This window comes from Rutidosis leptorrhynchoides, chromosome 8 (genome assembly GCF_046630445.1).
Source record: "Rutidosis leptorrhynchoides isolate AG116_Rl617_1_P2 chromosome 8, CSIRO_AGI_Rlap_v1, whole genome shotgun sequence".
NCBI classification, from domain to species: domain Eukaryota; kingdom Viridiplantae; phylum Streptophyta; class Magnoliopsida; order Asterales; family Asteraceae; genus Rutidosis; species Rutidosis leptorrhynchoides.
In genome coordinates, this window is record NC_092340.1 from 354,605,556 (window position 1) to 354,616,525 (window position 10,970).

The window sequence follows — 10,970 nt, forward strand, 5'->3', positions numbered from 1 at the left end:
AAATTTAGTCAGAAATTCCCGGGTCATCACAGTTCTTGAGTGCACTAATGTGTAGGGTTGATTGGTTAGACGAAGATATATATAAAATTCGTCGTAAATAGACACCCGAGGCTCAAGTTATGACCCAGCGAACTTTTAATTAAACTTATGGTTATAAAATTTGATCTTATGTTATAAATAATGATTTTCATTATTATTAAAATACTTATGATATAAAAGTAATTATTTTTAATTAAGACTTATGATATATATATATATATATATATATATATATATATATATATATATATATATATATATATATATATATATATATATATATATTTATTATATCATTTAATAATTACATTATGATTTAATTATTCTTATAATTAAAACTTATGATTAATAATACTTTCATTATTAATGAAAAATACTTATGATAAGTATTAAACTTATGTTATGAGATTAATATATTAAGACTTATAATAAAGACTAATTAATTATTTAATTATTATAAGGCTTAGTTATTATTTAATTATAATGTAATTATTAAATACTTATGGTTTAATAACTATAATTAAATATTTATAATATGATTAATAACTCATTATTAATTAATAATACTTATGATATGATTAAAAATGTATTATTAATTAGTAATAATTATGTCATGATTAATATTTAATTAATTAACTAAATACTTATGTTATATTAATTATATCATTTAAACTTATGTTAACTTTATAATTCGATTTAATTTAATTAAACTTATGATATTACATGATTATACATATATGACTTTAAATAACATTATAATTTATATTATTAATATAATTTACACTTTAAAATTCAATGTTAACTAAGTTTGACCAAGGTTGACTTTTGAGTTGACTTTCGGTTGACTTTTGTTGACTTTCTAATTAAGAAAAATTTCCTAAGTTAAAAACTTTCTAAAAATAGAAACTTTTCAAAAATAGAAACTTTTCAAAAACAGAAACTTTCCAAAAATAGAAACTTTCCATAAGTGGAAACCTGCTAAAAATAGAAACTTTCTAAATATAGAAAGTACGTGTTATACGTTGTCCTGATCATACCGAAACATACTAAGTGTTGTTCTATGCTTATTTGCAGCAAGTACTATAGCTATCATACTAAGACTTGACCTAAGTTAGTTATTTATATCGACCTGCTTTATTTATAGGTCGGCGTTGTGGTCATTCTTGATCACTTTACCATTTGCTGTTCGCTTTTCTATGATTGTTGATTCATTTACCTTAAGGTGAGTTATGATCCCATCTTTCTATTTTAAATCTTTTGGGATAAGAATACATGCATTTTATTTTTTTATATATTGGACACAAGTGGAAGTTGGTTTAAATTATTCATTGTGAGTCGAACAAAAATATTCCCTAATCTGGTAATTGTAATCACCGGTTTCTACTGGTGAACGCGAATCCTATGGATAGATCTATCTGGCTTGACAGCCCCATTTCGTGCTAGTCGCGCTAGCAGTTTATAAACAGAATGTATTAGTACTTCGTATTTTGGAAGATACACCTGTTCAGTGTATATTTTTATATTGGTTTTGTTAAGGGTATGGAGTTGTTAAGTGATTACCAGGTGGCTCACGGGTTAATGGAATAATATTTTTATATGTTTTCGAGCATATAATTTTGTGGTCCAAAATGGGTCTTTATGTTTTCAAACATAAATTTTTATGGTTTAAATTAATTATTGTTTGCAATATTAAACCTATAATTCACTCAACATTTTTGTTGACAGTTTACTCGCATGTTTTATTCTCAGGTTCATGATTGATTGCTTCCGCTGTGCTTAGAGAGTCTGCATTGTCTGTCGCAGATTTTGATTTAAACATTAAACATTGCATTCTACTTTTGGGTTTATTACATTGTGGGTGTTTGGTTGACTTGTTTCTGGTCAACTTTGGTTATTTATATATGTTGAGTTTTTCTAAACTACATATTTTGGTGGGTTTCCTTTTTAGGAAATTATTTTTAAAATAAAGAATGCAACATTGTTTATTAAATTCATATAGAGTTTCGATCAAGCTGTGGAACCAAGTGACGGAGCCGTTAAGGGTACTTGACCGGCCATCACAACAATGTTATAGTAAAACACCCTCATGACATATGTAGAAACTTTAAAACAAATTGTATAATCTTTTACAAAACACCCCATGAACACATGTACAAACTTTGAAGTATATTCTACAATCTTTATATAATAATTATATTTTAATTTTTGAAAAAATTTCAAGAGGCATTTGTTATTACTAATAATTATTATTAAAAATATAAAAACTCATTTTTAAAGAAAACTTTACAGAATTATTTACGTTACATATGCATGCGAAATAATGTCTCAATAAAAAGTTGTAATGTAGGCTTTTATAACAAGAAAAATAGTAATTGTGATGAAAATTTGAAGATGTGGTTGGAGAATAAATGTAGTTCATTTAGCTGAGCAAATTAAGTATATTAATATATTTGTAAAAACGACAAGTTTCTTAGTCGGAATCCTTGGTTCTACGGTTTATTAAACTAAATTACTTTAGTATTTAAATTCACTTAATACCTAAAACATATCATTAAAATATTTTTTTAAACAAACTCGTGGTTCCACTGATAATTTCACTAGTTATAACTAGAAATAAATTCAATTAAATTTACAAGGGGTAAGTACCGATAATCCTTTGGATTCAAAGGTCAGTTATCATACCATAAGACCCATAATAACTTTGAAAGACAAAAATCTTAACGGGTATCAATATTGAAACAATAAGTTACATTTCACGAATGTTAACTTTCTTCTGAGAAAAGAATACCATGTAGATTTCGATGAAGACAATATCAGTTGAGTGTGTTACACAATGAAAATTAATAAGAGCCAAGAACAATCAATGTCTCATGTTGATTTATTTCTTTAGTGTCGAGTTTCACTCATGGCCAATTATAGTTACACTTTCGAGGGTTAAAAGAAAAAATGGACTGAAGGTACCGACTTGCAGTAAATAGCCAATTAGATAATTCGACAATAAATGTACTTTATAAGAAAGGGTTGCAACGTTTCTAGTTTAGTTCCACGATTAGAGTATTTAGATATTCATATTATTAAAATTTAATATTTCATAAATCAAATTCAGTATGAGGTTTCATTACTAAGTCTATTAAATTATCATTGTTTCATGTATATTTAATTGAAAAGTCTAACAAACTAATCATTTAACTTATACAGAGTAGTATTTTGTAATGACCATACATCGCACGGGCTAAAAACTTAGTATAATGATAAGTTCTGTTTTAATCTTGCGGTTATTAATAAGATAAAAATAAATATTGATAATATTGTATGCATTTACCAAAAAATGGTTATATATTTTGATATTTTACTAAATTAAAAGATGTTAGATGCATTTATCTATTTATTTTTCTTTCTTGAAATACAACCTTAAATAAAACAATAAATAACATATCGAAGTCTATATCCTTTTATCTAATTCCATCTCTCTCATTTAAAAACTGCACAAGCAGTTCTTAAAATGAGTTTTCAATCCCAAACTCATCCCTAGCTCTAACAGTGGTTAAATCCCGTTAAGTTCTACACATTTGCATGTCTCGTGATTAAAAAATACGCTTTAATTGAAATCAACATCGCATGTTCCTCCATTTATCCATAATTAACAAGCTTTCCCTCACCTGCAATCCTAATTGTTCCTTTCAAGTAGTTAACTGTCTATTAAGTTGAACTGTCCGTTAAAGAGAATAAGACTCTAGTATAGTTGACATTTGTAGTAGGAGAATCATTATGTTAGAGGTTATAAATTCATGGCTTGTGATTGATCTGTTGATTTTATTCATCCTGAAAGTTTAGAATAAATTGTGTGATGGATCAAATCTGTTGAAACATTGTGTGATGGTCCGATCCCCACTCCTCAAACTCTTGTAATTGATCTGTTGATTTTATAGTTATAAACTACCAAAAAAAGTGCTCAAGATATAGAGCGAAACTGTTACCTGCAGCAACACGAGGACTTTTACTGGTGGTTCTATTTAAGAAGTAGAGTTGTCTTTCCAGAAAGCAACATAACTTGATTGCTACTACTCCTAATTTTGATTTGTTGCTTGTTCTAAGTTACGTCTTCTACTCAGGGTACCCTGTTGATAACTTAAATTTTTTTGTTCTTGGCTTTGTTTCGTGTTGTATAGATATAAGTTTTATTTCGTGTAGTTTTCTAAAGTACACATATCTTTTTTCATTTTTTCTTCAGATAGAGGAGTTTTAAACTTTACCGCATACGTTGCTTAGGTAAATGGTTTATCATCACGTGATAAGTACACGAGTTTAACTTAACGGACAGTTAAATTTCGTTAGGTCCAAGGATGTGACTGAGAATAAATAATGACTTTTAAGGATTAATTTTCCAGTTATAAATTTGATGGGATGAAGTGGGTAAAAAAGTGATAACAAATGAACTATTTAAGCAATTTTGTCTAATTTTTAATTAAAAAACAAAAAAGAAAAAATGACCATTACAAATTACAAATAACTTTAAAAGTTGCAATACAAACAGCAACCCACTCGTAGACTAAGAGCACTCCCAATGAAGACACCATTTCTTCCAGGACTAGCCAATCATTCGGCGCCACATCATCACTTCCATCTCAATTCCTTTCCAAGACTAAACCCAGGACTAAACACTCCCAACAATGACACTCCTTCCTCACCCACTATATTAATTAATTAATCAATTGTACAAGACCACAAGCAAAAAGTACTACAAATTACAGCCTAGTCCGTCCAGAAATATGCTCAGGTTGGACGAAATCAAAGCAGAAAGAGCTGGGCGAGAGGCTGGGCTAAACCTGGGCGGCCTCCGTGCCATTGGTGCCCAGGCTGGACTAGTGTGGGCGAGATCCTAGGCGTAACCATTGGGAGCCCCCTACTAAGAAATTTTGACTGTAATTAATAACATTAAAATCTCCGAGGACCATATAATTTGGTAGCTCATAACTCAAACCTATTTATGTCTACAAGTTCTTATTGTCAGAGCATACAAAACAAAGTTAACAAATAGTAGAAAACAAAGCTTCTAGGAAGAGAGACACAAAAACTAGGAATGAATGAGTGAAAGAAATACTTCAGAAAATGGGCTTTAAAATAACCAAAGATGAATCTTGTTTTTGTTTCTTCTGTTTTCATTTTAATCACATTACAAGACAACCAGGAGTCAAGTCCACACTTCAACAACAAAAACAAACACCAAAACAACAAATAGTGAATTCATCTTATTGTTTTAAAATCCCTTCTTTCTTTGTTTTCATGATCTTGCTATTTTCAAATATTTTTCCGGCTACCGCGACCGATAAACCTCGGCCAGATGATCAAATTTTCCGGCCAAGAGAAGAATCAAACAAGATGAAGTTGATTAGAGCTCATTTGATGAAGATCAACAAACCTTTTGTTAAATCAATTCAGGTAATACTATTTATCTGGTGAAAAAGTTCTTACCTTTTTCCCTTCATTGTTACAGTATATTACAATGATACATGAACAAATTTAAAATAACGCATACACAGTTTGAGTCTATCTTTTTAATTTTTTTTATATGGTGAAACAGAGCCCAGAAGGTGATACAATAGATTGTGTATGGACTCGTCATCAGCCAGCATTTGATCATCCTAAGTTGAATGGAACTAAACCATTGGTGGGTTATTATTTTCTTGAATAAACATTATTAAAGTTTCATTCTTTTTGCTGTATAAATTTTTATAAATTTATATTTTTTAATAAGTAGGATCCACCAGAGAGACCATATGGTTATGAACAAACAGAAATGAAGTATGAAGATCATCAATTATGGAGTTTATCAGGTGAAACATGTCCAGAAGGAACAATTCCAATTAGAAGAACAAGTGAACAAGACATTTTAAGAGCTAATTCGATTCGAAAATTTGGTCAAAAAATTCCAAGACCAATTAAAAGAGACACTTCTTCCTATGGTCATGAGGTTAGTTCTTTTATATTTACATACATAATAATACATATTTATATTTATTGTTATGATAAAATTTGATGGTAAATTTCTTGTTTAATTTTCTTGCATTGTCAAAGTTATGGGTAGTGGTCTTATTGGTGTTACTTCAAGTATGTTATGATTCATATGGTTTTGCACGCATTTAAGTGATTTCTATAAAAGGCTATGATGATTTGTACCTTATGTAGAAAAATATGTTCCGTAGATCACCTGTGATGTAAACTGTAAAGTTTCTTAAAAACTTTCTTTTCTAGTGTCTCATTCAAATGGTCGCATTTAATTTCTTTCAAAGATAGTTAGGTAATTAGAGTGAGAAGCTTTGATTTCGACTTAATTATTGACAAAATAATGGAGATTTTTGCTAATGTATGTTTTCGTGGCATACGTTAAGGTGCATTTAATGCACCCGAAATTTTCTTTAATTTCTAAACGTGTAATTAATGAGTATTAAATATAAATTATGATAGTTAAGAAAATTTTGAAGTGCAGTTAAAGCATTTTAACGTATGTTTTGGGTCATACGTTATCAAAACTCAATAATCAAATAACTTTATTTATCAAGTCATAAGGTAATTCGTTTTGTGTTATAAGTCGTTCAACAATCAAAGCAAACAATATATGTTGTATTAATCTTTTAGTTTTAAAATAAGTGTGTATCTTATTATTTATATACGTTCATATAATTATTCACTTAAATAACTCTTAACTATCATTTAACTTTCTAATTTACTTTTATTTATTACTTTCAATCACTCATATATGAAATAAATACAGCTAAACTTACCTCGAATATAAGGCTAAAATTGATATTTATCACACATATATCTTAAATTCAACAAATTTTTTTTGCCAGACACTCTTTTGGAACGTTGGGAGTACATGTAAATATTTAAACCATATGTATCTTGATAGCCCGTATATAAACGAATCAAATACAAATGGGGCTTAGTGAACTCCCATTAATACAAAGAGTATTTATTGAAAATTAATTGATAATATACGTAATTAAATTTAGTTAATACCCAAATATTTTACTAGAATAATTATATAATCTCACTTATTAGTTAATTACGAGTAATTTCTTTTTACAAACTCTCTTAAAAGACCCTTATCAATATCAAGTTGGTATAGCTTTTGTGTCATGGGATATGGAAAAATATAAAAATGTTAAACTTCTTTTACTTACACAAAAATATAAAAATGTTAAAGTACATGGTACAACCTCTATTAATTCTTGAATTTTGATGTATATAAGCAGGAATGAAGGTTTTCAAACCTTAAATACATATGTCATAATCGTTTAATCTTAGTCTAGGCAAAGCGGTAGTTATATAATGGGCATATCATAGTTGAAGTATAACGAATCATAATCGGATCGATGCTTTTATGTTGTTATACCAGTGACGTTATCTCGATTCCATTTTTTTATTACATTTGGATCAAAAAATGTACCTTAACGATTGGAATTAGATTAGTTACTTCGAAAAGTATGATTTATTTTGAAAAAAACTGGGAATTAATTAATGATATTAGTTGAAAATTGCAGCATGCAGTTGGGTATGTAAATGGGAATAAATACTATGGAGCGAAAGCAAGCATAAATGTGTGGGCTCCAAAGGTGACCAATAGATATGAATTCAGTCTATCACAAATGTGGCTTATTTCTGGTTCTTTTGGTAATGATCTCAACACCATTGAAGCTGGCTGGCAGGTATTTTCATTTTCTCCCCCTTATCTTTTACTTTTTTTCGTTGTTACCACCACTGATGTGAAGCTGGATGGCAGCTACTCGAAAGTGATTTGTTAATGATGAGGTCCCAAAATGTGCACCTGTAAAATGTTTTCACACTTTATGTAGAAAATCACCAGAGGTGCATAACTGCATGTTAGTCGTATACTCAGCACATATTGCATTATTGCAATGTGATAAGAGCGAACGGAGTGGGTATAGGATTTTTTTAGTGTTTAGGTAGAACACTGAAGATGAGAAAGTTAAGAAAAGACTATCAGTTTTGATAGTCATTCCTTAACTTTTTTACCTTCGGTGTTCTACCTCCACGCTAAAAAAAATCCTATACCCACTCCGTCCACTCTTAATAGGTGTTAATGAGTTAAAATGAGCACACAAATATAATTATAATTATTAATCAATAAAAAACAAAGAAAAATAAAAATAAATAAATAAAAAACATTTTCACTAGGGTCAGTGATTCATAACTTCGGCGGGAACTTTAGTGGTGTATGTGTAGGAAACTTTGAAACTCAGTGTTCCTAAATTGTTTGTCTAGTTCCCTTTCCACTCCGACTAGTGAGTACTTTTTCGTGTCCATTTTCTTCATTAACGTAGAAGATTGTTTGATTCTTATTCCAGGATCATAACAAACGTTATTTTTCATCGGATAGATAGTTTTAACAAAAATATTCATCGATAAATATATACGATAAAAACATTGATTCCTATATAGATATTTAACTTGATGTCGTCTGACGACAAATGTGACATTTATCTAGTAGAAAAGACATATTCTACTAGCTTGTTACACAATTTTTTGTTGTTTTAGGACGCAATCAATAATAGTAATAGTCTTCTATAATAACAAATGTGATATAATGTACTGTAGTAATTATGTGACGAGTCGTACCGTACAGAAATTACAAATGCAAGTTTCTTAATGCCATTTAAAGCTACTTATGGAGATAGCTACCCTTCAAATTGAATTTTTATATTTACCCAAATCCATTGAAATTTCTCTGACAGGTAAGCCCAGAACTATATGGAGATAGCTACCCAAGATTCTTCACTTATTGGACCGTAAGTTTTAAATAATCAAACTACACATACAACTGTTTATTTTAATATCCATATTTTATAGTAAAAATATGCAAATTATGTATTATGTACTTTATAATATTACAGACTGATGCGTATCAAACAACTGGATGCTACAACTTGTTATGTTCTGGATTTGTACAAACGAATAATAAGATTGCGATCGGAGCTGCTATATCTCCCAGATCGGTATACAATGGAGGACAATTTGATATCAGTTTATTGATATGGAAGGTAAATTCATTTCCTTAGACACTTGTATCATAACAACAACAATCCTTACTAACAACGTATCTTAGGTTGCTTATTCAAAAACTTTGAAACAATCACGGAATAATCAAATTAGACCGCTTACATCTAATTAAAAAAACTCATCCTCCCGTATAGTTTGAACAGGAAAACCTTATTCGTTTACCTTAGACAGTTGCATGTTATACACTTATACATATAAAAACTTCAAAAACTACAGATCATTAGTGTTGTTGTGACATACCAATAAAAACAGTATTGGTGATAGACTTACAAAGTTAAAGTTAAAGTTACATGTTAATTACAACTAGTAATATTGAATAATAATTAATCTCTTTAATAACAAAAATAAAGAAAATAAAACCGAGTCCAGAACTTTAATAGGTATAAAAAATAAAGTGGGTGACGTACTAATTTAATATGAATTTTTTAAATGTTTTTGTAGGATCCGAAGCATGGAAATTGGTGGCTAGAATTTGGGTCTGGTACCTTGGTCGGGTACTGGCCCGCTTCTCTATTCACTCATCTCCGAGATCATGCGAGCATGGTTCAATTCGGGGGAGAAATTGTGAATAGTCGGGTTGCGGGTTCTCACACTTCGACCCAAATGGGAAGCGGGCATTTTTCAAATCAAGGGTTTGGTAAAGCTTCATATTTTAGAAACATGCAAGTGGTTGATTGGGATAATAGTCTAATCCCTTTGTCTAATTTTAAGATATTAGCGGATCATCCAAATTGTTATGATATAAGAGGTGGGATTAATAGAGTTTGGGGTAATTATATTTATTACGGTGGCCCAGGTAAAAATCCTAGATGTCCGTAAAACCACGTGGCATTTTGGTATTTGGTACAAGTATATCAAAGGGTGAAGATTTTAAATTTTTGGTTTTAGGTTTCTAATGGTTTTGGGGTTTTAATTTTCTGATGTGTTATATTTGTATTTCTAACAGAATGTTGATTCATGATAGTTTTGTAATCATAATATCATGTAAAGCTAAAGTTTTTAACCCTAGAAGTGAATATAATTTGGTTTGATTGTAAGAGTGAATTTTTCTTCGAATTTTTAACAAGTTTCGCACTTTGTAACATTGTCCGATGGTTTAATGCGCAATTCAAATAAAAGGGTGTAAACAAATCAAATCAAACTTGCGTTTGACTTTTTTAAATTCAAAGTGCCCAAATTGAACTCGATTTATTTCAAATCTATCAAGTTTGAGCTCGACTTGTTTGATATTCTACATGCCAAAGCTTGGCACAACTTCAACTCATTTATATACTAGGTTTTAGCCCGTACGATGTACGATCGTTGAAAATCAATTTGAATATTAGTTATGATGATTTGCATTCATTATATCATTAAGCCCGTATGATGCACAACTGATAAAAATGATTAAACAATTAGTTGTGATTTACTTTATAATTATAGTGTTATTTAACTTAAAGATAGATAGATTGTAGTTATTCAAAATTTTGTTTTGTATAATATATAAATAGATAGATAGATAGATTGTAGTTATGAGTATATAATATAATAATTATATATATATATATATATATATATATATATATATATATATATATATATATATATATATATATATATACTTTGTTTGTATGTATTTATAAGAATAATAATAAATGAACGACAAATCTAAATTCGTGAGCTCGTTCATGTTTATACAAAAATCAGGTGTTCGTTTAAAAAAAACAATCTTCAAATATGTTTATGATCGTACTTGGGATCATTTAAACAAGACTCGAGCTCGGATAAGCTCAACTCATATCGAGCTTTCAACGAGTTAAAATCGAGTAGCTCCTTTAGCCCCTACTCATATTATCCATATAAATTAATAT

At 29.3% G+C, this 10,970-nt stretch overlaps 1 protein-coding gene across 1 annotated transcript; it reads left to right on the forward strand.

Annotated features, from left to right (window-relative positions):
• The first annotated feature begins 5,013 nt into the window (after window positions 1–5,013).
• LOC139861551 (protein neprosin-like) lies at window positions 5,014–10,161 on the forward strand. The gene is made up of 7 exons (XM_071849981.1): window positions 5,014–5,478; window positions 5,621–5,707; window positions 5,798–6,010; window positions 7,584–7,748; window positions 8,796–8,849; window positions 8,955–9,101; window positions 9,562–10,161. The coding sequence occupies exons 1-7, from the start codon at window positions 5,149–5,151 to the stop codon at window positions 9,937–9,939; spliced, it is 1,374 nt and encodes a 457-aa protein (XP_071706082.1). The 5' UTR covers window positions 5,014–5,148; the 3' UTR covers window positions 9,940–10,161.
• The last annotated feature ends 809 nt before the right edge of the window (window positions 10,162–10,970 follow it).